Below are 25,076 nucleotides of genomic sequence, written 5' to 3'. Positions count from 1 at the left end.
ACCCTTGCCTGATGGTTGCCAAGCACTTGAATTGTGATCATGAGACCAGATCACAGGTCCCTCTTTTTTCAGCTCCATCATAACTGTGAACATTGCTGAATGAGTGGCTGGAAGGGCTCAGGAGGGGGGGCTTGGTTTTCTTTCCCTTTTTTTTTTGCATTATTTAACCTCTCTTCATTTAATTCGGAGGTGCTTTTAAATTCTTTTTCTTATAAATCCATTAGCTGCCCAGAATTATGTATTTAAATTGGGCAGCTTGTAAATAACTATATAATCCTCATCTTTTTTTCCATCTTGCAGAGTCAGAGGTGCCAGCTAGTTGCACACGGACAAGAAATTGGTGTGTGTTTGTGTGTTTGTATACTCACACCTTTTTAAAGTCAGCATTGATTCCTGGTGACTGCCTGAACCAATCGCTATAGGTTTTTGGGGGGCAAGATTTTGAAATGATTTGCCCTTGCCTTCATTCTAGGACTTAGAGTGGCCCAAAGTCACCCAGGTGCCTTAGTGTCTAAGGCAGGACTAAAACTCACCATCTCCTAGTTTCTAGCCTGGTGCCTCACTACAACAAACTGGCTATATTCCGAATGATTGCTATCACGGTCTGAAAATACTTCAGGTTGCATCTTTCTTTGACAAGCTTCTGAGTACAGAAGGGAGCTCTTCGTTTCCATGGCAGGAACAAGACGGGGGTTGGGAGGGCACCATTTCATTCAGGGTACTTCCATTCGGAGCTTGGACTGGCACATACTGCAGCACTTCCCCCAGCCCCGGGTGGGCACATTTCATTTTTCAGGTTTGATAAAAGGAGGAGGAAATGAGGATTTTTACACCGTGAAGAAGAACCCCATGTTATCCTCATGGAGAAAAAGAATGCCATGATCCAGTCTCCTTGGTGAGCTGTTCTCTCTCTTTTGAAGCTACAACCTAGTGGATATAATTTCCTCCGGACGCACCCAAGCGTTGTCACGGGGCTGATCTCCAAAGTTACGCTTAACAAACTCTTCGGAGATTTCTAGGAAGCTCTTTCCTTTCGTCTCCGGGAGGAAAAACCAGGCATAGAGAGCGGTTCCAACACAGACCGTGAAGAAGGGCAGGTAGCAGTAATAGCCAAGGCTTTCCTGAGAGGAGGAGGAGGAGGAGAGAAGAAAGGATCAGCACATAAATTTAGGCTGACAGGGGCATGCAAGCAGAGCCAAAGCTTGGCTGTAAAGGAATCCTTAACAAAAGAGAGGCCTCCTTGGTCTGCAGCGCCAACCTGCTAGGAGATCCTTGGCCATGTGACTGTGTAGCAATCGGGAGGAGTCACAACTGGATCTAGAACAGGAGGAACACCTAGTCTTGAGTGAGGGGGGTGCTCCTTGAATCCACATCTAGGACAATACTTTCCATTGATGGATGGAAAGGACGCCTGCCTAAAAACCCCTCGCTCCTACTTCCCATGTCCCACATGAACTAAGGGATGCCTTGCAGAGATATAAACAGAGATTGCTTACCATCACAAAAGGGAATGCTAGGCCCACCAGAAATAAATTGATCCAGAGCAGAGAACCACTGATTGTGTAAGCAGCCGGGCGGGAGACCTGATCAAAAATCTCCGTGGGTATAATTCCTGTCACACCAGCTAGAGAAACCATGCAAATTAAATGTTGCTTTCTAAGAAGGGAGATAAAAATACGGCAACATCAGCCCAGTTTTTTTTAACCTTTCCTAAGTCGTGTATGGTGGTTTTTTTCACGCCCCTGTTGAGACCCTCGGGGCTCTTATAACTCACCTGGTCCGATGCCAAAGCTCAGGATGTAGGCAAAGATGGAGGCCATGCTAAGATAAGGCATCCAGCTGAGTTGGTCCTGCGAGGCCAAAAGAGTGGTGGGGCAGATGAAGGGAGGGAGGGGGGGGGAATAGGCAAATTAGGAAGTGCCCAGCACGTGACCCTAGCTAAATTGGAAGACCTGGGGTCCTTCAACCCAAAGGAACAAAGGGTGGCTCTTACCTGTAGAGACAATGCTACCATGAACAGGATGGCCCAGGTGGCCATGAGGCTGTACCCCCCAATGAGCAGCACCCGTCGCCCAGCACACTCGATGAGGAGATTCTGGAAGGCAGCAGTACAGGGAAGCCCCTTAATGGGTGGCCCACCCAGGTCCTCCACAGAGAGATCTCCCCCTCCCCCATTGAACATATCAATTTCCTCCCCTCCCCTATTGAACAGATACAAAGGAAATTTGTGGGAGGTTGATAGGCTGGTACTTTCTAGAGGCTGATCCAGGGATCATCTCCCTCTTGATTTTGGTCTGTACATTTTGGAATCAGAAGAAGCTACAAGGAATGCCGTTTACTGAGAAGGATTCGGTTTTTACGTGTCAGATGGATAATGTGATCCTTCACCTGATTAAAAAGAAGGAGCGGCACAATATACACAGCTAGCTTTTGCAGTCCTTGAAGGAAGACAGTATCCCAGTCACGTGGCATTCCAAGAGGCATTTCAGACAGACAAGAAGTTTTTCTTACTGTTGGCATACTGTAAACCAGTGGGCCCCCAACCTTTTTTGTGCCACGGCCCGGTACCGGCATCACAAAATGATCCACGGCCCGGTACCGGCATCAGCACGCATGGCAAGGCAAGCGAGCTGAGCGACCAACCAGCCAGCCGTCCCCCGCTTCTCCCGCCACCTTCAACTCCTTTGTACCTTTTTTGTGCTTTTTGTGCTTTCTTAATCTCCGCCGCCATCGGGATGGCTCTTCGTTCGAAGCCGCCCCCCCCTTTGATGAAACTAAGGCGCGAGGATTCCTTCAGCGCCCAAACGCCCAAAGCTCACCCGGAAGCACTTTCTCATCGAAACAAGATGGCGGCGCCCAGCAAACCGGCAGCCTGGTAGAAAATGATCCACGGACCGGTACCAGTCTGGGGCCCAGTGGCTGGGGACCACTGCTGTAAACAAATGGCCAAAATCGAAGGACTCTTTTCTTATACTGAAAATGTAAAAAACTTCACAGCTGCCTCCACACTTGCAGCTCTTGGTGGATCCCGGGCCGACTGCTCAGGATCCTCCACAAAACATTGGGAGCCTGCAATCCTGAAATACATGCAGGGCCACAGAGCCAACGATTTTCTTCTAGGGAGTTTGCTTGAGGGGACTGGCAGGCATTGAGCTCCAGAGAATAAGAGCTGCTCCTCTATCCACTCATGGATGCTTTGCAAAGAGCAGCCCAGGAATTGGGCAGATGTCCCTGATAAGGCAGAGAAGGGGCACGTAATGGCCTTGATCATCACCCAGAGCTGAGAAGCTTACAAGCTACCGATATCCCACCTTCGGTTTTTACAAGACAAGGGGGTGCACAATATGCCCTATGCTCCTGTTTTCCCCACCACACAGCAACAAACCTGCGAAATGGGTTGGGCAGAGAGAGTGACTGGCACCATATCACCTAGCCAACATTTTTGCACAAGAGAAATAACAATTCATTGCTCAGTGGCCAACGATCAGCCCATGGGAGAAGCAAAATGGTTAGTCCTTGTGTGATGTCACACCAAGCAACACGAAAGAAAAGTTAGTGAGCTGGTCAGGTCAGGAAAAATATGGGAAGAAATTGTCCTGAGATAGAAGGAAGACCAAAGTGCTTTTCAGAACAAAAGAGACACCTGGGACCATTTTATTTTAGAGCCTGATAAAGTAGAGCTGATTTACCTGCAAGTCAGAGAATTCACTGTTCATGACTGTGATAAGAATTCTTGTGAAAAGGAAAGGAAGAAAGGCAGCCTTTGGTCCAAACACTTTGCCAATAAGTAGGACCAGCCTGCTCCGTTCAGCAAAGGAGAAACATGGCTAAGGTGAATCAGAAGGCAGGGATTCAACTTCAAAGATGGATGCCTGCAAAATGCTGCAACCGGAAGTTGTTTCATACTTAATGGTGTGATGTTAAAGGCTTAAGTGCACATGTCTAAGTCCCTGCTCAAACCTCAGGTTTATTAGTGCTAATCACAAGCAGTGCTGCTCTTAATACAAACTGTGAATGTGAATACCTGCCTGTCTTTTGGATCTCACTCAAAGTCGCTTTTTTGGGGGGGGGGCAGTTGCTGGCATCTAGTCAGGGGACACTTCCAGTGACGAGGTATCTTTGGTTCTTTTCTTGCATCCATTTCATTACCCAAACTATGTAATACCATCAGTGTTGGTAAGGAATGGGGTTTGCTCTCAGTTGATATTCTAGTGGCTTGCCCTGCCAGTTGTGGAAGTGGTCTTGGAGGTTCTTTGAACTGTTTACTATTTGGCAGTTTTGGCTTCTTTGGCAGTTTTGTGATTGGGGCATTGCTTATGTCTTGATTGTTGATATGATGTTAATCTTGGGGTCAATCTATGTTCATCTAGAGGCTGATTGCTGATGGGGAAGTATTTTGGTCTTTTTGTTCCCTTTTTGACATGTTGTCTTTTTTGCGCAGTATGTAGATGTAGAATCCAGTCTGAGTCGGTCACTGGGACCAAAGGTTTATTCTTCTAAGCTTTAGTGAGGGTTTATTCTTCCAAGTTTAAGTAGATGTTGTTTCTGTCTGTGTGTCTATTGACGTCTAATTTGTCAGAGTGCCAGGCTTCCAGGAATGAACTAGCATTTTGGGATGTGGTTTGGTCTAGGATGGTTACTGTTTCCCAGTTGAAACTATGGTTAAGTCTGTCCATACGTTGTGAGATTAAAGAGTTTTCATTATGTCTTCTGACTGCTAGCTGGTGTTCATGGATGTGTTCTGCTAGTCTTCTGCCTGTTCATCCTACACATTTCAACCCTGAACTACAAATGTTCTACTTATACTGATAAAGACCTTCAGTGGTACCAGGGCCCAAGTCTTTTTATACAACAGTGACAGTGGGATTAGGCTTGACTTCATCAATTTAATTGGAAATCTTCTCCACTCTTTGAGCAGAAGGATACAAACACTTGCAGCTGGAAACTCCAGAACACAGATGTAGAGGCCTCATTCCCTAGGGGCCCAGGACCTGGAAATCTGTGGTTGAGGCTGCAATTTGTCCCACCCTGCCACTCCCATCCTGATCACATCAACACTGATCACTCATGATTTGGTTAAGGGCCTCATTGTGAGATATATATCATGGATCCCCCAACTGTCCAAGATACTTGCCTACATGTTGAGTGACCCATTAAGTTGGGATCTCAAAACACGGAGAGAAACCAAGCTTGCCCTAGCTGATACCCAAGATAAACACAGGTGTGACTGATGTGGTGAAGGCTAGAGGGACCTTATCCAGTAACTGACAAGAATAGAGCACCAATGCACCAGTCCAAAGACTTCCCAGATTGACATCAACGACAACAACTATACAAATAATTCTCTGGGCCGACGCGATGGGTCTCCTTGAGGGAACAAGAGGCGAGGTGAGAATCACTGGAAGAAGGTGGGAAATTACAGGTAACACAAGAGAAGGGAGGACGATCCAAAGCAGACCCATTCCGTGCTGTGACAAAAGTTGCCCTGGATACTACTCAGAAATAACAGGCAGCTCTGCAAAGGAGCAGGACTCCTTGCAATAGTCTAGACCAGGGGTCTCCAACCTTGGCAACTTTAAGACTTGTGAGCTTCAACAGCAAAGCTGGGAGGAATTCTGGGAGTGGAAGTGTACAAGTCTTAAAGTTGCCAAGGTTGGAGAGCCCTGGTCTGGATAGAAGACCACCCTGAGTAGGAAGAAAGGGAGATACAATTCTCACACAAGTCACGGACATGATGAGCTCACAACTCCCGGTGCCAATCACGCAGTACTGGATCTTGTCATACGGAATCCCTGCCTCTTGGAAAACATACGAAGCGTAGAAGTACATCTGCAGGAATAAAGAATAAAGCTAGTTTCACTGTATGCCTGCTCAACGGAGCCCCTATTTGTACTGCTGTGTAAAGGAGGGGAGGTTAATTCTGCTTATTAATGACATAGGAAACTCATGAAAATAGCAATGTAAAGCATAAAAAAGCATATCACAATTTAAGCAGCAAAGAAATATCCCCCAACTCTTTCTGAAACTCAACTCAAAAAACAATTAGAGGATGCCGACCGCCGCACGTTTTAGTATGCCGCTTGCCAGCAGCCTCCTAAAGCAGAAGCAGCCGGTTCCAGATATCAACCCCACCTCAGTTCCCAGGCCTATTGGGCAAGGGGCATGCAGGACAGCAGTGGGCAGGCTCTGGCCCGGCCGCTGGACTTACGGAATCATTGCCACAGAGCTGCATGGCGCTGCTGAGCACCATCACGGTGATAAACTGCCACCGCACAGCCCGGTTCCTCCATAGCTCCCAGGGTGCCTTGGCTGCCTGTCCCTGGAGGGCCGCCTGCTCCACCAGGATTTCTTTCATCTCGCCGCTCAGGTCCTTGCTGCCCCTCAGTTGCTGTAAAGCTGCAAGAAGTCAAAAGGGAGCCTAATGTTCTTGGGTCCCTGATTCATGGGTTGCCTTAGAACAGGGGGGTCAAACTGGATTTCTTTGAGGGCCAGATCAGCATTGTAGTTCTTCTCCACGGCCTGGCGGCGGGTGGGGGGGGGGCGTGCGAGGAGGAGATGGACGGATGCCTCCTGTAACACCCTGCTGGGCAAAATAGGGCACGGGGGGGGGGGTCCGTACCCAGTCCCACTGCACCTCATTTTCACCCCCCATGGCCTCCTGCAGCACTCTGCTGGCCAAAAATGCAGCCCATCTTCAGCCTGTTTTTTTGGGCCATTTTGGGGCCATTTTCATCCTATTTTCATTCCATTTTTCAGCCCAGTTTTGGCTTGGCTTTTGGCCAGCAGAGTGCTGCAGAAGGCTGTGGAGGGAAAAAACAAGGCACGGAGGGCCACACGCAGCCCGTTTTAGCTCCCAGAGACACCACAGACTGGCCCTTTGATATTTCCAGCACCCTATGGGCCGGATGTGGCCTGTAGGCCTTGAGTTTGATACCCCTGCCTTAGAACTTCTCAACATGTTCTGACCCCCCTTCAAGAAAAACAGAGCACGTGCAACAACCGCACAGCATCTCACGGCAGAAACATCAGCAGCTGGGTAGGATTTGGGCACAAATTCCACAATTTACGCAAGATGGGACCAGATAAAGTTCCCGTTGGGAGAAAAGATGACTTCTGCAGGGTACAAGGATTAATGTAATCCCCACTGGACCTAAAATGGCCTGATGTAACGAGTCTGGTTTTCCCCACAATGTCCCTTTCCCTCCCGTGTCCCTATAACGATTTGCTCTCTGGGCTACCCCTCAGGGCAGGAGGCTAATCTGGCCACCCTTTGCTTACCAGCGATGCATGAATCTTGATCTCCTCGGTCGATCAAGAGGTAGCGGGGGCTTTCTGGAGCCCAGGGCAGAAGCATCAACTGGATCAACCCAGGCACCACATTACTGGCTAGAAGGATAGGCCAGCTCTCTTCTGTTCCCAAGATTTCCCTGCGTTAAAATCCAGACTCAGACTTATGGAAACAAATGCAGGGTCTCATTTAACTTACTGGCCAATTGTCATCACAGCTATGCCTCTGCATAAATCCATACAAAAGAGAGGCAACAGGCCCTTTTGTCGTGTGCTGTCTAGGCTTGGGCAGGATATTTCAAGGCAGGACACCTGTCTACCCAGCGGCTTTCCATGTCTAGAGTTTCGTTTAAGGTACAGGGCATAGCCCAGCCCTGGGTACCATACAGCAGGCCCCAAGCACCCCAAGGGTGTGCCTTGTAGACGACACACACACACACCCCAGGTTACCCCAGAGTTTTGTGTCTCACCTGAGTCCGGCCACCTGGCCAAGCACAAGGCCGAGGGCTGTGAAAGATGCCGAAGTCATGGCCACAGCTCCCCGGAGCTCCTTGGGTGCGCTCTCCCCCAAATACATGGGCTGGATGCTCATGGCCACTCCTGTGCAGACAAGGTCCCGGTCTCAGAAAGGAAACATTTATTTTATGACATATATTATGACCCCTTGGCTTCTGGTGACAGGGACTGGCCAGCCACAGCTCTTCATGCTAAATGAGTGGATTTTCCAGCCAAAGTTTTATTCTATGAACGCTCTTCCCTTTCCCTTTTCTGCCTCTAAACGAGGCTTTCTGCACTTCCTTGGTCTCGACCAAACAGGTATCACGGTAGATAGGGAGCCCTTTAAAAAAAACCAAGCCCTGACAATCAATGCAGCTCGTAGAAGAGAGGAATCCCACGGGCATATCAAGGCCTGCCCATCACTGCCCATGCCATGCATTCTAGACCAGCTGAAGCTTCCAAAGGGTCTTTGAGGTGCATTGCAAGAGTGGGCTCTAGGGCATCACCGATTGTCTGAAGAGCCTCCTGGTCAAGAAAAAAGACACAACTGGTACTGTGCAAAGACCTTCCTATCCACAGCTATCAGCTGCATATTGAGCAGGAGCTGTGAGTCCATAAAGATCCGGAGATCATGCGCTACCCTTAAATAAGGAGGTGCTGCTACCCCATCCAAGGTTAAAGATGGAGTATCCTCGCGTTCAGTGGCCCTCACATAGAAACATACGATGATCATAGGATCGGAAGAGGCCTTGGAGATCTTCTAGTCCAACAGCCTGTCCAAGGCAGGAGATTTTATATCCACAACCATTGATAGGGTTGACTCAGAGATGGCTCCTCCCTCCCAGACTAATCTTGACAGCCTCATTTGGCCAGTCTGGTGCTAAAAGACATAATTGGGTATCATCAATGTATCCTAGCCACAATAGTGGAACCAGCCCTCCAAAAATGAAGAGACCCACCCCAAAGGTCTGTCTTCCCATTCCCAATCCTCAGAGCCAGCCAGGAAGGAGACCATGGTCAATAGTATTGAAAGCAACGGAGAGATCAAGAACCTCCCCACCCACCACCCACCGGAAGGCAAAGACAGAGGAAGAAAAGCAGATGGATTCTTGGCTCCAGGTTGCATCTCTGACCTATCCTCAAGGAACAAACCCTGGTCAGAGACCATAGACTGCTTTTCAAAATGCTGAAGTTGCACATGTATCTGCGCACGTCTTGGACCTACCGGAATTGATGCCAGCAAAAAATCTGCTCAGCAAGATCATTTCAAAGGACTTCGCCAGCCGGCTGAACCCCACCAACAGCGCAGCGAGGGCCACAAATGCGTTATTCAGCAGTAAAGATTTCTTCCTTCGGGGAATCAAGGGAGAAAAGTTTCAAAGGCTTTCAACATTCAACATCATGGCTGGCTCCTTGTGTGGCCAGAGTGGAAGAGAGCTTGGGTTCTGGTGCAAAGATCTTCAACAAGGAGTAGCATGTTAATGGATTTTTTTCCCCCAAGTGGATGACTCAGTGGCCACATGGGCATGGTTGGGGTAGGCATGGCTGGGTGATTGTGGCCAGGTCACCATGACTAGGTGGGTGTGGTTGGGTGGGTGTAGTCAGCTCGATGTGGGGCAACTCAACATCGTTCACACGACATGGCTGACTTGCTACATCCTGGTGGGCATGGCTGGGTAGGCGTGGCCAGGTAGGTGCAGTTGGCTTGGCCCTGCTGACTCAGGATGGCTGGGTTGGCATAGAACAAGTTGCACTGGCTAACTTGATGAGGGGACACTCCGTGCCCTACAAGCATCTCACCTCCCCAAACTGTCAGCAGCCAAGCATGTGTACAAGCACACCCCGCGTTCCAAGTTTGGGGACTTTTATCCACAGAGGGAGGAGAAGTCCTTCTCCCCCAAGTCCAGGCATGATTGGCAGCTTGACAGCTCAGATGTGAATAAAGGTCTCCAAGCTTGAAATGGTTGTATGTGTGTGCGCACGCAGCATGCCAAAGGAGACGTTCTTGTCCCGATCCCAGATATCTGAGTGCTGCTGTTTCAGCAGGAGGTGGAGAACGATCCGTTTCCTCCGTGTAGAGTTGTAATTGCAGGAATGTTCTTATCTTGGATGGCAAACCTCAGTTAAGGAATGTTTACAAGCAATTACAACTCAGGCAAACCAAGTCACTAACGTAAAGGAGGATTAGAGAGAGGAAGTAAACATACGTTAGACTTTAACTAGAGATAATTAATTGTGTTAATTACTGTGCTAAACAGTAACGAAAGTTAAGCAGAAACCAAAGCTAACCAATGTTGGAGGATTACTAAAAATGTGTATAAATGCAAGACTAGACTCCAATAAAGTTCATCATGATTCAGTTGATCATGATCAAACACCTCGACTGCCTCGTCATTACAACACTCTGCGTCCAACTTCGGCCTTGACAGATCTCTGGAGAGCAAGGAGAGGAGGCAGGAGAGCAGCGATCCCCGGTCCTGCGCAAGGCAGGCAAACGAAACAAATACTTTTATGAAATAAACACGTCCCCACATATCATGGATTATTGTACTTACAGTTGTTTAAAGACTTCAGAAACTCTTGACTTAATTCTGAGATTGTTTGATATTCAGTGGACTTTCTCCCCAATTTTGTCTACATTTTTAGCTAGAGTTTCATTAGATATTAACAGATTGCTGCATAATTTACTGCTTAGAAATAGCCACAGCAGGTCCATGCCAAATATATATATATATATAATTAAAAAATCATCATAAATATTACTGTCATTTCTGGTGCGGATTTACTTTTGGCTAGTTCTAAAAGCAATTGTCCATTTTATATAAGCCAACCTATCAGCAAAGCATTTATTACAAAAAATTGGCTACGAAGATTATTTTTAAACTAGAGTTGGAAAACATAATGTAGAGATTTTTAAAGGGGAACAATGGAGCATGTCAATGGCTTGAAATTAAACCCTTGCAAGACCGAGTGGCTCTGGGTTTGGGGTTCATTGGCTCAGGGAGAATTGCCACCTTTGGTCTAGGATGGGGTGGCACTACCCCAAACAGACCCTGTGCGTAATCTGGGGTTTTTCCTGGACTCACGACTCCTACTTGAAGAGCAGGTGGCAGCCGTGGCCAGGAGGGCCTTTGTGAAACTGTGGGTTGTGCACCAGTTACGCCCTTTCCTGGACCAACAGTCTCTACTCACAGTCACTCATGCCCTAGCCCAGCGGTGGCTAACCTTTTGGGGCTCCTGTGCCAAAAATTGTGCATGCACTTGCACACTTGTGCTCACGTGCCAGCACCCAGAAGGCAACATGTGCCCCTCCATGCCCCCTACGCATGTGGGTGCAATCCCCACCCACCCCTGCCGCCCTCTTACCTGACTGCGCCTCACAGCTGATTTTCGGCTGGTTTGAGGCCTCTTTCGGCCTCCCAAAGGCTTGAGGAAGGCTTCTGCAGGCTTCTGCAGGCCGAAAACTAGCCCTGTTTCGTCACTTCTGGTATTTTCGGAAAAACAGGAAGTGATGAAACAGGGCTAGTTTTCGGCCTGCGAATCCTGCAGAAGCCTGCAGAAGCCTTCCTCAAGCCTTTGGGAGGCTGAATAAGGCCTCAAATGGGCTGAAAATCAGCTGTGAGGTGTGCGCATGAGCAGTGAGGTAAGTTTGCCTGCAGCTCGCATGCCAGCACAAATGGCTCTGTGTGCCACCTGTGTCATGCCATAGGTTCTCCATCATGGCCCTAGTCACTTCCAGTCTTGATTAGTGCAACGCACTCTACATGGGGCTGCCCTTGAAGAGCATCCGGAAGCTCCAGTTGGTGCAAAATGCAGCGGCCCTCATGGTTTTGTGCAGACCCCGGTGTGCACATGTGTCACCTCTCCTGCAGGAGCTGCATTGGTTGCCGATTTGCTTCCAGGTGCAATTCAAAGTGCTGGTTGTCACCTTTAAAGCCTTTCATGGCTTGGGACCAGGTGATCTGAGAGAACGTCTCCTGCCGATCACATCTACCCGACCCATCAGAGTGGGGAAGCAGGGAATGATGATGCGGGTCCCATCCCCGAGGGGGATATACCTGGTGGGACCCAGAAGAAGGGCTTTCTCCGTGGTGACTCCCTCTCCCTGGAATATCATCCCCCCCCCCCCGAGATTAGAACGGCCCCCACTCTAATACTCTTCTGGAAGGCCCTGGAGACCTGGTTCTGCCAGCGGGCCTGGGGATCCAGAGCGGGAGTGAGCCCATCAGATGGCTCGTGCTGTCATTGGGGCAGGGGTGGGAGTTGGGTGTGTGTGTGATTTTTTTATTTTTTTCTAGATTTTTTTCTATTGTATTTTATTCATTTATTTGATTATTTTTGTTACTTTCTGTTGCTTTTTTGTTTTTTTTTATTTTTATTTTTTTAAAATATGGTTTCACATTCTGTAAGCCACCTTGAGTCGCCATGGGCGAATAGGCGGCAATATAAATTCAATCAATCCATCAATCATGTCATTGCTGATCTGCACCAGGACATTGTACAGTCTTCAGGCACTCATTTAATATATATTAAGGATGTCATTTCTTTCTTTCTTTTTCTTGGTTGAAGAAAAGATCTCTGGAGAGAAGGAGGGGGGAGCTGCGTGAGGGATCCCCTTTCCAGAAGGGCCAACCTTCCTCACGCAGGACCAGGGAGCGCTGCTCCCCTGCCTCCTCTTGTTGCTCTCCAGAGATCTGTCAAGGCAGAAGTTGAACCCCTCACCTCCACATGCAGCAATGCCACCCTCCGCTTCCTGCTTTGCCTGGCCAGCCTCCCCTGTGCCTCTTCCTTCTCTCCAGAGATCGGTCAGGGCAGAATTTGGACTCAAAGGAAACGGCTTTTGGCAAACTTTCTCCACCACGCTTCCACACGCATCATTCTCCTCCTCCTGCTTGGACAAGAGGAGGTATCGGACTGGGAAATACCAGCACTCGGATATCTGGGATTGGGACAAGAACATCTCCTTTGGTATGCTGGATGCACACACACACACACACACACACACACCATGTATGCACGTGCTTAGCTGCCAGCAGTTTGGGGAGGAGAGAAACTTGTGGGGCACCAAGTTGTTCCCATGTTGAGTTAGCCAGGGTGACTTGTTCTGTGCTGTCCCGAGGCTACACCTACCCAGCCATGCCCACCTGGCCAGCCATACCGAGTCAGCCATGTTGAGTGAGTGGCGTTGAGCCAGCCACGTCAAGTCAGCCATGCTCACCCAGCCATGCCCACCTAATTGTGGCGACTGAGCCACGACCACCTGGCTGTGAGTCGCCAGAAATCCTTTCCCAAAAGAGCTGAGATAGCAATAGCACATAGACTTCTATACCACTTTATGCTGCTTTACAGCCCTCTCTAAGCAGTTTACAGAGAGTCGGCCTCTTGCCCTCAACAATTTGGGTCCTCATTTTTACCCTCCTGGGAAGGACGGAAGGCTGAGTCAACCTGGAGCCTGGTGAGAAGCGAACTGTCAAATTGCAGGCAGCCGGCAGGCAGCAGAAGGAGCCTGCAGTACAGCACTCTAACCACTGCGCCTCCAAGGCTGATGATGCCAAACCCTGAGAGAAATCTGGACATGGGAGTGCAGACTGGAAAGCCTCAATGCGTGCCTGGATGCCAATGAAACTCCAGGGGTCTCTGCTTACAGGGCTCCTCCTGGGACCCTGCATTCCTTGGTCTGCAAGCAGCCACAAGGGAGGAAAGAGACGGTTGTCCCTGTCCCGCCCTCACCCTCCTTAGTTTGCAGCCCTCTGACAGAACGCTTGTACAGCTAGACTACAACTTCCAGCTCCCAGCTCCATCTGGCAGTGTATGGAGCACCCAGGTTTTCTGCCCCTCGCTCCTGACCAGGCTGTATTAATGATCAGGGTCATCCAAATGGAACCTGTCAACATGGAGAAAATAGCAGGTTACCAGGATTTAATCTGATATAGCTTCAATGACATTCCATTTGGTTTCATTATATGTGGCTGATAAAGAGAGCTCTCCAGAGTCCAGTATCCAAATGCTTCTCGCTGAATCCAGTTCCAGAAGACACCAGGAGACATTCCTCCTGCTGGGAGAGGCTGACCCAGCCCAGCCCAGACCTCCCAGCCACTCACCTGCCCATCTTCACAGCCATGGGAGCAGCGATTAGTGCACCAACCAGGCCCCCCAAAGGATACACGGAAACAATGAAGGACCAGACCAGCGTGATCATCTTTCCCTCCAAGGCAGCGCCGGTGCGATCCAGCCAGGTTTCATTAATAAAGGACTGGATGAACTACAGGGTGGAGAGAGAAAAAATAATATATATTGTGTGGGAGAAATTAGAGCTGGATCACACGGAGCCCCCAACCCACTGAAGACCAGCTGCTCTGGGGTCTGCCAGTGTGGCAGTGCGGGAGGGGAGCTACGAAGGAGGAGATCTGAATTGAGTTGCTCCACAAGCTTTGACTCCTGAAAAACTGCAGGAAGATCTGAGAGCTGTCCAGAAGGCCAGAGGCTTAAGGGAAGGGCAGCCATCCCAGTGGCCATTTGCCATTTCTGAATCCCCTGCCCAAGAGGACACGGCTACACATCAGAGGGGTTTGGGGGTATTGTTAGTGTCTCCTGATAGAGGCCCAAGGCCAACCTGTCCTGCCGCCCTTCTTCACCTTGAGAGGCGAGGGGGGCATCTGCCAAGGAACTCACGAGATGGGCCCAAAACTGGGGGGGCGGGGGCAGGGAAGGGGCTGAGAGGCTCTCCTTCCTTGGGGGCCTGTTCCAATGAGAGGTGATCAAGGAGCGTGGTAAGAAAAGGGTTGCCTTACCAAAGTGGGGGCGTTGATGATGGTGAGATTGTAGCCATACTGAAAAGTGCCGCCAATCCCAGCTGCGCAGATTGTCAGGATCAGGATCTTACCTTGAACCTGGGGAAGAATCACAGGTAAAGTCTGGCAAGTGCAGCACCTGGGCAGGAAGTGGCTGGACCATCATCAAAGCTGAAGACTCCCAAGTGCCCATTGCTGGGATTCACACCCTCCAAGGGGAGGAGAGAGAGGAAGAGAGAGGGAGGGAGTTTTCTGTACTCTGTACAGTGATGGATTTGTAAGCTGTACAGATGCAGATAGATAAACTCAACAAAACATCCATAACAAAGTACTTTTATTGGTTCATCAGGTATCCTCTTAACTCACATTTGTGATGAAGTTCTTCTTTAATGACCCATCCTTTGCATATCTGTCTTGTAGGTAAAAGATGGTTATCTCCTAACCTATCTCATAGTGATAGAAAGCAGCTGCCATGAGTTCAGGCAAGAATGAGGAAAACCTCCCCCAACCCATGGAGGATTACAGATGTGGCCACATGACATGAACTACATTTCCCAGGATACCTTTCACTATATTTACCATGATGCATTCCCTTAAGGGGACAGCTCATAATTCCTAAGTAACTATCCAATTCCCATAGACTGACTGAGAGAGAGAGGGAGAGTAGCTGCCCCTGCCAAGCTTGTCTGCCCAGTGCTTTGCCCATGGGTGCCTCTGCAGGACCTGCCCAGCAAAGCAAGACTGGGCCCCTTTGAAGGGTTCAGTGAGCATGAAGACCACCCTGTAGGCAGATGCACATTTGAATCTTCCTAGGAAGAAAGAAATGCTAGTTCCTGGCCCTGGGTGCGTTTCTCAGCCCTTCGTTCCTATAAATTCTGGGATGCCAGTTATTGTTTCAAGTGCCCCATTTAAGTTGTGGGCTGGACAGAACTTTTCTTAAGTCCAGAACAACAACGTGACATTATGGATGCAGCTTAGGCAGGCATCCCTCTCCTTTGTTCAGCTGTAGGGCGTGGCTAATTTGGGACAGCTGGCTCAGGACAGAACAAGTCACACTGGCTAACTTGATGTGGGGACAATTCGGTGCCAGACAAGTTCTTTTCCTCCCCAAACTGCTGGCAGCCAAATGCATGTGTGACTCTCATTCCCATCTCTCTCTCCTTCCTTCCTTCCTTCCTCCCTCCCTCCCTCCCTCTCTCCTTCCTTCCCTCCCTCCGTTCCCAGGAAAGGATGAAGGGAGGGGGAGAATTTGGCAGCTCTGCCAAGTGAAAGGGAAGCGCTTGTAGTCTGTGTGGCCGGGCCAGCAAGTGAGCCATGGAGGTGCTGGTGACAGACGTGGTGCTTATCTACAACTTCGGTGTCAGCCATCCATGCTGGAACACAGCCTTAAATCTGGCCCACAGGTCTGCCCTGGAGACAGCGACAGGAGGAAGTGAGCACGCAGGGCCTGGCATCCATGGTGACTGTTCTTGCCCTGCAGGCTGTGTTCTGAGCGTTTCCCTTTCACTGGGATGCCAGGCCCTGTGCGCTTGCTGCCTCCTGTGCGCTCGCTGCCTTCTGTGCATGCACCAGGTGGCAGGGCTGAGGAGGAGGTTGTCTCCAGAGGGGCCCTGCAGATCTAACACTGACCACGTTCCGGCCTTGAATGGTTGCCACAAAGTTGTAACGGTCAGGGTTCCAAGTAATACACCCAGCTTCTAAACGGCCTCGGCCAGATCCGCTTCAGGATTGACAGTAGATCAGTGCCCGGCCAGGCTGGGCTGGAGACCGAGGCAGCAGGGGCCGATCCTTCACCGTCTCCAAGGTGGCCAGATTTAACCACATCACGGGCCAGATCTGGCTCACAGACCTTGTGTTGGACAGTCTGCTTTAGAGGCAAACCGATGGAAAAAGGGAGTGGGACATACTGTAAACACTGGGGCCACCGTAGAAAATAACACAGGCTAAGGGTGATGCTGTATCGTCAGAGTTTCTCATAGGTTGAATGTTCCTATGCCTGCCCCCCCACCCCCCAATATAATTTAATATTTTAATTCTTAGCTGTCAGTGAAATACTTGTTTTGGCATAGCAGCCATGTCTTAGCAATAAGGACAAATCCATAGTAAACAAAAATTGTTAAGTCTGGGAGATCGGTCCCAAGTAGATCGGTCCCGGGTAGATCGGGTCGCATTGAGACGCAAGACTCAAAGTGTACATTCAGCTCTTTATTGAGTGTACAGTTAGGTACAGGACCTGCGCTCAGCGCGGCTTTTCTTATAGAGTCGGTCGGCCGGCGGCTCGGCGGCCAATGACAGGGCTTTGAATCTCCCGCGATCGGCTCGGCCAATCGCGGGAGGTTCCTAGTGCACCAATCACGACCGCTCAGTTGACCAATCAAATTGCGGCCTGTGCGGACCAATCGGCTTGCGAGGTTTGGAGAATGCTAATATAGAACAATAATATTCCCCGGGGACCTGTCCAATCCAGTCTAGCATTTGGTTTTCTGTTGGCTAAGGAACATCGTTTGTAGTGCCTTCATGTCCCCCTATGAACATTCTCTTTCCAGAGATTAGGATGGCTCCCCCTGCTGGCCTTTCTAAAGACCTGCCTCAGGGTCCCATCTCCTGGCTGCATTGGTATAAAGTATTTTAATTTTTGTTCTTATGGTTGTCATTGCTTTTCTTTCTTATTGAATATGGTTTGCAACTCAGAGTCACTTGTTGAGATAAATGCATTGTATAACTAGATAATTAAATTTAAATGTATGCTTTTCTGACTCTCAGGGACTCTGGGAGTGGCCTGAAGTGCCTGTCCTAAGGACAGCAGCTGTCTGTGCCACAGCCAGAGCTTTTAGGGGGAAGGCAGAGGGTGCCCCAAGACCACACGCATCTAGGCAAGAAGGCAGGAGATGCTGGAAGCTCCCTGGGTGATGGCACTTCCGTGTCCTGGGTCTAGGAGAAGTAGCAAAAGCAGAGAAAGGGGCAGGTGTTGCGTGGCAGATGCTACAGAACATATCTCCAACACAGATAGTAAAAAAGATGGCCAGTGCTCATAGCTAATGCTCATAGCTTCAGACTACATGGTGCTTCATGTAGTCTAGGTACAATTCATTGTTTAAAAATTAAATCACAACATTAAAATCATGGAACCGTGCTAGACAATTGATAATTTTGTTTCTTCCTTTTTTAAAATATGTTTGTAGAAAGAGATGGAATAAGCATTTTGATTTTTAATGACTCTGTTTCCTTTTTAAAATTTTCCCTCTATTTCTCAGGGTTTTTCTGTTTACTAGGTAGTTTAGTATAGTTGTTCTTTATTTCACCTGTTTGAACCAGTACAAGAGATGCTGGATAGAAATAGAATACCTACTAATGTAAGATTTGTGCTATTAAGATTTATAATAGAGGTAAGAATTAGAAAAAGGGAAATATTATGTATATTCTTATATAATATTTTAAAATTAGTATGTACTGAAAGGTTTAGAAGTTAAAAACTGTATTTTGTACACTTAAACAACATTATTATGGTTAATAGTATTGTGTATCAAAATACTGAATAATTAATAATATACATGGTGGAGCAAACACTACAATGTTAACAACTTTAATTCTAATATGTTACTATAATGATGTGAGTATGATTAATGCAATTAATATAAAATCCCAAGGGAGGAGTATGGAAAACATGCCAAAAATCAACAAGAATTGAAATACTAAAGTGAACAAGAGATTATAGATAGAAATATAATACCTATTAATATAACATGTGTCATTTTAAGATTTAGAATAGAGGTAGAAATTTGAGGGGGGAAATATTATTATGCATATTACTGCCATGCCCTTGTTGGAGTCCGATTCTGGGGGGGAGGTCGAGCAGCTGACAGGGAGTGGGAGTGTAGCTCTGGTGGCTATGGAAGAAACAGGGGAAGGGCACAGTCCGGCTGGGCATTCAGAGGAAGACCCAGGCCCACCCCCTCTTCATCCTAGGACATGCAGGGAGGAGTGGATAAGGGAGCAATGTGGGTTACGGGGGAGAAAAAGGCCCTGATCCCTTTTATTAGTTGCAGCTGGAAGAACAGGATATAAGAAGGGCGTTTGCACACAGCACCTTGCTGGAAGCAAAGCGTGCATTATTTTTGTCGAGGCTTATCTGGCTTTTGGCATCCTCCCAACTGTGGGTGCTGCGTTATCTGTTGGAAGTCTGCAATTTATCATCCTGGTCTGTCATGTTAATTACTTCAGTGTGGTTTGTGTTGGTTTTTTATTTCTAATTAGCTTTACTTTGAGTTCGGACTGCATTTCTTCCCTTCGTAGATTGTTTTTGGAAGAGTTTGATCTCCAGCCGAGGATAACTGGACATTTGGGGCCAAGTTGGAAGCATTAAAGGGAATTTATTCTACTTTTGTGACTTTTTGTGTCACGCCCCAGGTCATCACAATTACTATATAATATTTTACAATCAGTATGTAGATGAAAGGATCAGAAGTTGAAAGATTATTGTATTATGTACAATGTTATTATAATGATGTATGATTAATATAACTAAGATTACCAAGATTGTCAATATTATCTCTATTATTTGATATCAAAATTAATGATACCCAGATGCCACGTTGTTTAGGTATTCAATACTTATATGTATTTAAAAATAAAATATATATACATATATATATATAAAATAAAATGCTGAAGATGAAGATGAAGGTCGGAGCTGACGTTCTTCTATGCCAGTGATGGCGAACCTTTTAGGTATACATGCCCAGCGTGTGCATGTATTCGCAAAGGCACGTGGGCACACGTTGGTGCACCCACGCATGTGCAGCAGAGACCCAAAGACCAGCTGGCTGGCAGGAGGCAGGGCATGCCAACAGCAGCTCTGCAAGAGGTGAGATCTTTTTCCTTCATGAGCTTTTGCTTCATTTGCAGGGAAACTTGTTTCTCTACAAACAATGGAGAGAAATGCCACAGAGAAACGTGGTGGAGCTGAACTGGGGCGATGCCGCGTGTGCCCACAGGGAGGGATCTGCGTGCCACCTCTGGCACGCATGCCATAGGGTTCGCCACCACTGTTCTATGCTATGTATTACCTGTTGACAGCCTGCCATATGCAACGGAGGGGAGAGATCAGTAGGGTGGAGTAAAGGGAAGGTTAGCATTAGAAATCAAAACCATGCATCCTGTGAGAATCACTGGCCGTTCCAAGGTCACCCAAAGGAATGCACAAAGACAGGGATTGTTACCCAAACAATTTGTTAGCATCTAATTGGACACTCTTTGATAACCAGGTAGGTGGGTGGAATTAAGGAGAAGTTAAGAATGCTTTGGGCACAAAACCCCCAGATCTAGCATTGCTTTTTCTGAAACCCACTTGGCTTCAGTATAAAGTGTATTTTGGGCTAACCATGGGCCTGAGAGTTTTTCTTTTGTAACTGAGCAAGATTAGAGGGCTGACAAGAAATTTTATCTTTCAACATGACGACCCAAAAAATAATATCTCCAAACCGACAAAAGAATGGCTTCATCAGATCAGTTTTGGGGAAAGGCCCAGCACAGGCCAGAGTTGAATCCAACTGAAAATCTGTGGGGTGACTTGTGAGCTCTTTTGTGAGGAGCAGCGGGCCGATTCCCAAGGCAAGACATGTCACACTGTTCCAAAAGTCTGAATACGGCCATAAAATCAAAAGGTGCCTCAACAAAGTATTAGTTTATTGGTGTCAACTTTATGCAATCACATTATTGTAAGTTTTTTATTGTCATTTTTACCCTAAAAGATTTCAGTTTATTTGTACAAGTTATATTAAAGGCAGAAAATATTTTGATGTGATTTATCCTGATCAGATTTCTTTTACATCTCAAAAACCTGGCATTTTAACAGGGATGTGTAGACTTTCTATATCCACTGTGCATAAGAGGTTCTATTTACAGAACTATGTAGATAGAACTATGTAAATTAAATTTCTATTTAGTTATATACAAAGGGACTCATTATTATGGGCTTAAAGCAGTGATGGGATACAATTTTTTTTTTACTACCGGTTCTGTGGGTGTGGCTTGGTGGGCGTGGCAGGGGAAGGACACTGTAAAATCTCCATTCCCTCCCCACCCCACTAACCTGCTTTCCAGCTCCGTTCTCCTGTGCAGGGCAACCAAAGGAGACCCAGCCGATCAGCTGGGACTCAAGGCAGAGAATAGATGGGGTTGGCGGGGCCAGTCAGAGGTGGGATTGGCCGGTTCTCCAAACTACTCAACATTTCCGCTACCAGTTCTCCAGAACCGGTCAGAACCTGCTGAATACCATCTCTGGCTTAAAGCAATGCTTTAAACTTTATTAATAAACAAATAAAAAATGACCCCCTCTTCCCCAACTCCAAGATTCAGTTGGGAGCCCCCCTAAAACAGCTGCCTTATTCCGTGTGGTGGGTGCAGCAGCTTAACCTCGAAGGCTGGGGGGGGAGGGACTCTGGGGAGCGATCTGCCACATTTGACTGGGCCAAAGGGAAGTTTGGGGACTGGCAGCTCCCTAACCTTGTCCTGCAGGGGCTTCCTTTGAAAGGAATTTGATTGTTGTCTAGAGATTTTGTGGTTTTTCACCTTGCATTTCAAGCGTTTGGAATGTTAAATATCTGAACCTGCTCGCCCACCTTGAAATCTTGCTACCAGCTCCATTTCTTAAAAGCCACCAGAAGAATGAAACCTCTGTCACTTTTTGTCTTGGAGTAATCAGCATCGGCATTACTGCAGCAAGGCGGATGCTTAGCCAACTTTTAAAAACTACAACTGCAGCTGCTGTTTCCCTTGAGGAGTTTTTCAACTTGTTTTTCAACCAGTTATCTCCCTTGAAGAGCAACCTTCCCTCTACCTGGCAGACTGTGGGGCTGTCTTGTTGCTTTGGGGAGTAGCTCCCCTCACCCAGGGAAGTATGATGAGGTTTCCCCCCCCTGCAAGCCCTGGGCTTCCCCAGAGGAGTGATTACCCCACTATGTCCCATGGGTTTCTGGAAGAATAGCTAAGTCCACCAGCTGATCCCAAAAATAAAACTTAAAATTGTACCACTTGCTGAAGTGCGCTCATCCTGCTTGAGATTCGCACCCGACCAGTCTGTTGAACCCTTTGGGAAGAATGCTGGAGGACAGTCTGAATCTCTAAGTCAGGAATGTGTGCTTAGTCACCCATGACACCAGGATGCAAACGTTTAGCTTGGCAGGTGGGAAGCTGCTCTGAAAGTTTCCACTGAACTGGGAGCAGGAGGCAAGGAGAATGGGAATACTCTAGAAGCCTACAGACTGGGGGACAATGTTGTTCTGAAGCCCCTCCACTTTTGCACTGAATAACCAGCCTTGTTGATCCGCAGAAGAGCAAGCATAGTCTGCTAGTGATGTCAGAATCGATGAGGTTTGATGCCGTCCGAGGAAGCCCTGCCTTGCATGTGTGGCTTTTGCAGCTCACGCACACTGTACAGCTGGGGTCCCCAACCACCGGTCCGCGGACGCACGTCCGTGGAACAAGTCCTACTGCCGCTGAGTTTAGCTGGGCCGCCATCTTGTTTTGATGAAAAAGTGCTTCCGGTGAGCTTTTCCAGGTAGAAAGCTCACCGGAAGCACTTTTCATCAAAACAAGATGGCGGCGCTCTTGCTCGGTGAGCTTTTCCGGTAGAAAGCCATTTCTACCGGAAAAGCTCATCGAAAGGCGCCGCCATCTTGTTTTGATGAAAAAGTGCTTCCGGTGAGCTCACCGGAAGCACTTTTTCATCAAAACAAGATGGCGGCGCCCAGCTGATGCCGGTACCGGGCCGCGGCATAAAAAAGGTTGGGGATCACTGCTGTACAGCATGAGCAGAACAAGCTTCAGAGCCATGAAACCATGAAAGGCAGAGGGTCTTTGGGGGCTTCTGCTAGAATGTGAGCCTTGCCTTGTCACATCTTCCAGCTCATAATTCACATTATGAATTTAGCCTTTCATCTAGAGCAGGGGTGTCAAACTCTTAGCCCGCGGGCCAGATGCATCACGTGCTGGCCGCCCCGCCCAGTTTAGAGAAGGGGGAAAAATGTCCCGATACATCACGTGATGATGCCGTGACAACATGAGTTTGACACCCTTGATCTAGAGCAGGGGTGTCCAACCTTGGTAACGTTAAGCCTGGAGGACTTCAACTCCCAGATCCCCAGCCAGCAAAGCTGGCTGGGGAATTCTGGGAGTTGAAGTCCTCCAGGCTTAACGTTACCAAGGTTGGACACCCCTGATCCAGAGCATTCCCATAACCTTGTAAGGCAGGTTGGGCTGAAAGTCCCAAAGTTTTCATGGCCAAAGATGGTCTTGAACGGGGCTCTCCACAGCCTAGGCCAGAGATGGCTAACCTTTTTGGCACTAAGTGCCCAAAGCACATGTGTGCGTATTCCCAAAATGCAACAAACATGCACGGCCCACACGTACCCCACCACCATGCATGTACACGTGACATCCCACGTATGCGCAGGCAACACCTCTGCCCCCACCTCTGCGCGCACAACCCGTGTGCACCTCACCCCGCCGCACATGGGCAGCAGAGATCCTAAGACCAGCTGGCCGGCAGGAGGCCTGTGCGTGCCTGCGTGGCAGAGCTGAACTGGGGCGACGGCTCGCATGCCCAGAGACAGGGCTCTGCATGCCACCTCTGACATGCGTGCCATAGGTTCGCCATTACGGGCCATGGCCATCTGACTCTGAGGTCTGTTGTTCCATAAGTTACTAGAGGTTTGCAATTACTGGACATGATGAAGGTAAGTTGCAATTCAGATAATACATGATGAATTTAAATCGGGGAGAGTTATGTGTCAAATATTAACCTTACTACCATGCTGCCTCTGGGACAGTAGAACCATAGCCCACAGGAACAATTTCTAAGTGGGTTTTTTTATTGTCCTGTTGATCTTCCTGTATTTTAAGCTGTAAATTTTACACTACAGTTTCCTGTCCTGTGAGTTACACCTCATTAACCATCCACCTTTGCCTAGAGGGCTCCTTTCGTAGGCCAGAGGGAGGAGATGTTATGAACACGCACAGTAACTCATGCTTCCAAGAAAGATCTTTGGGGAAGAGGTTGAGCCCCTCTTCTCTACGAGAGCCCCTCAAGTACTGCCAGTCTACTATCAGTCTTTCTCTTCAGTATTCTTCATATCCAGATCAAAATCACAATAGATGGGACTTTTAAAACGGAGGAACAAACACTACTGGGATTCTGGTTCAAGCATCACACATTCCCTGACCAAACACGCTTTTTGGTTATAAACTACATTTAATTCAAGAATAGAAACAACTACAATGGATATTTGACCACTTTTTTTTCCTTTCTTCTACTAGCAGAAACATCAGGGGTGTCAAGCTTGATTTCATTGAGGACTGGATCAGCGTTATAATTGTCCTCCGGAGGCCGGGGGGGAGGAGAGAAAGTTCAGAGATAACTATAATGCTGATCCGACCCACACTGAGGCGCCGGAGCCTGCTGCCACCACCGAACTGGCTGTCAATGAGGACCGCTGGACGTGCTTACTCCGTCCCATTGTCTCTTTTGGCTTGCAGTTAAAGAGCAAGTCACCGCTAAACATCTCCTTGGCCCCCTCGCGGTCTTGCCCTTGGCCTGTGCGTGGAGCGTGTTCCCCTCATGTACCTGATGCATCTCGGCCCTGCGGTGGGCTCCCACCACGGCCACTCAGCAGACCAGACTAGCCAGAAGTAGGCGAAGCCGCCGCCTAGAAAGGCAGAGTAGAGGTGGTAGAGCATGCGCGGGCCCAGGGGAGAGGCATACAATCCCGTCTGGAACTGGGCAGCCATGGGGCTGGTGGGGATCTGGCTTTCCCCGCTTGGGATGGCCATCTTTTGCCTGCTGAGCCAGGGTGTGCTCTATCACCTCTACTTGGGTTTTCTAGCTGGCCGCTTTGCCTCCTTCAAGCTGGGTTGGCCTGGTGCTCTGGGTGGCAACGGCAGTCGCCTCGTGGACCTGCGTGAGCTGCTGGCGGCCTCGATGGCACTATAGCAGTGCCGAGGTGTGTCGAGTGTGCGAAGGGAACATGCTCCTTGCATGGACCAAGGGCAAGACCCATGAGAGGGACGAGGTGACCAGTAGTGACCTGCTCTCCAACAGCAAGCAAAAAACAGACAGGATGGAGTAGGTGGGCCGATGGCATCTGACAGCAGCAGCCACCCCACAGTCTCCTCACCTCGTCTTGGCCTGCAGCAGAAGTAGCCGGAGACAGAGGCGCAGGGGAGAGGAGGCACACACGGTCTGGCCTCCTGAATGCGCTGGGCAGCCACCTGCCCTGTCCCAGCCACATGGGAATGGAGCAGGCACGTCCGATGGTGTGCATCATGTGCCTCCCTGACTACCTGCTGCCAGTGCTGCCGCTGCCACGTCTGCTTCCTGGAGTGCCAGCTGTGGAACCCCTGCTGCCGGACACCTCCCCCCCGCACACACACACACACACACACACACCTGAAAGGCCGTCCTGGAAACGGTAAGGGACTGGCCCATGTCTCTTCAGCCCGGCT

At 48.7% G+C, this 25,076-nt stretch overlaps 1 protein-coding gene across 1 annotated transcript; it reads right to left on the bottom strand.

The window, feature by feature from the left end:
• Positions 1 to 844: 844 nt before the first annotated feature.
• LOC113422123 (solute carrier family 2, facilitated glucose transporter member 11-like) lies at positions 845 to 24,404 on the bottom strand. The gene is made up of 12 exons (XM_087942833.1): positions 24,199 to 24,404; positions 14,577 to 14,715; positions 13,887 to 14,047; positions 9,011 to 9,135; positions 7,758 to 7,887; positions 7,279 to 7,427; positions 6,209 to 6,396; positions 5,719 to 5,829; positions 1,994 to 2,095; positions 1,775 to 1,850; positions 1,497 to 1,624; positions 845 to 1,121 (listed from the first exon to the last, which is right to left on the bottom strand). The coding sequence occupies exons 1-12, from the start codon at positions 24,402 to 24,404 to the stop codon at positions 921 to 923; spliced, it is 1,716 nt and encodes a 571-aa protein (XP_087798959.1). The 3' UTR covers positions 845 to 920.
• Between the last annotated feature and the right edge of the window lie 672 nt (positions 24,405 to 25,076).

The sequence above is a fragment of the Notechis scutatus genome, chromosome 13, assembly GCF_049901735.1.
Source record: "Notechis scutatus isolate UNSWTSFEM ecotype Mainland chromosome 13, rNotScu1.2, whole genome shotgun sequence".
NCBI classification, from domain to species: domain Eukaryota; kingdom Metazoa; phylum Chordata; class Lepidosauria; order Squamata; family Elapidae; genus Notechis; species Notechis scutatus.
This window is presented reverse-complemented; position numbering and strand designations above follow the sequence as displayed.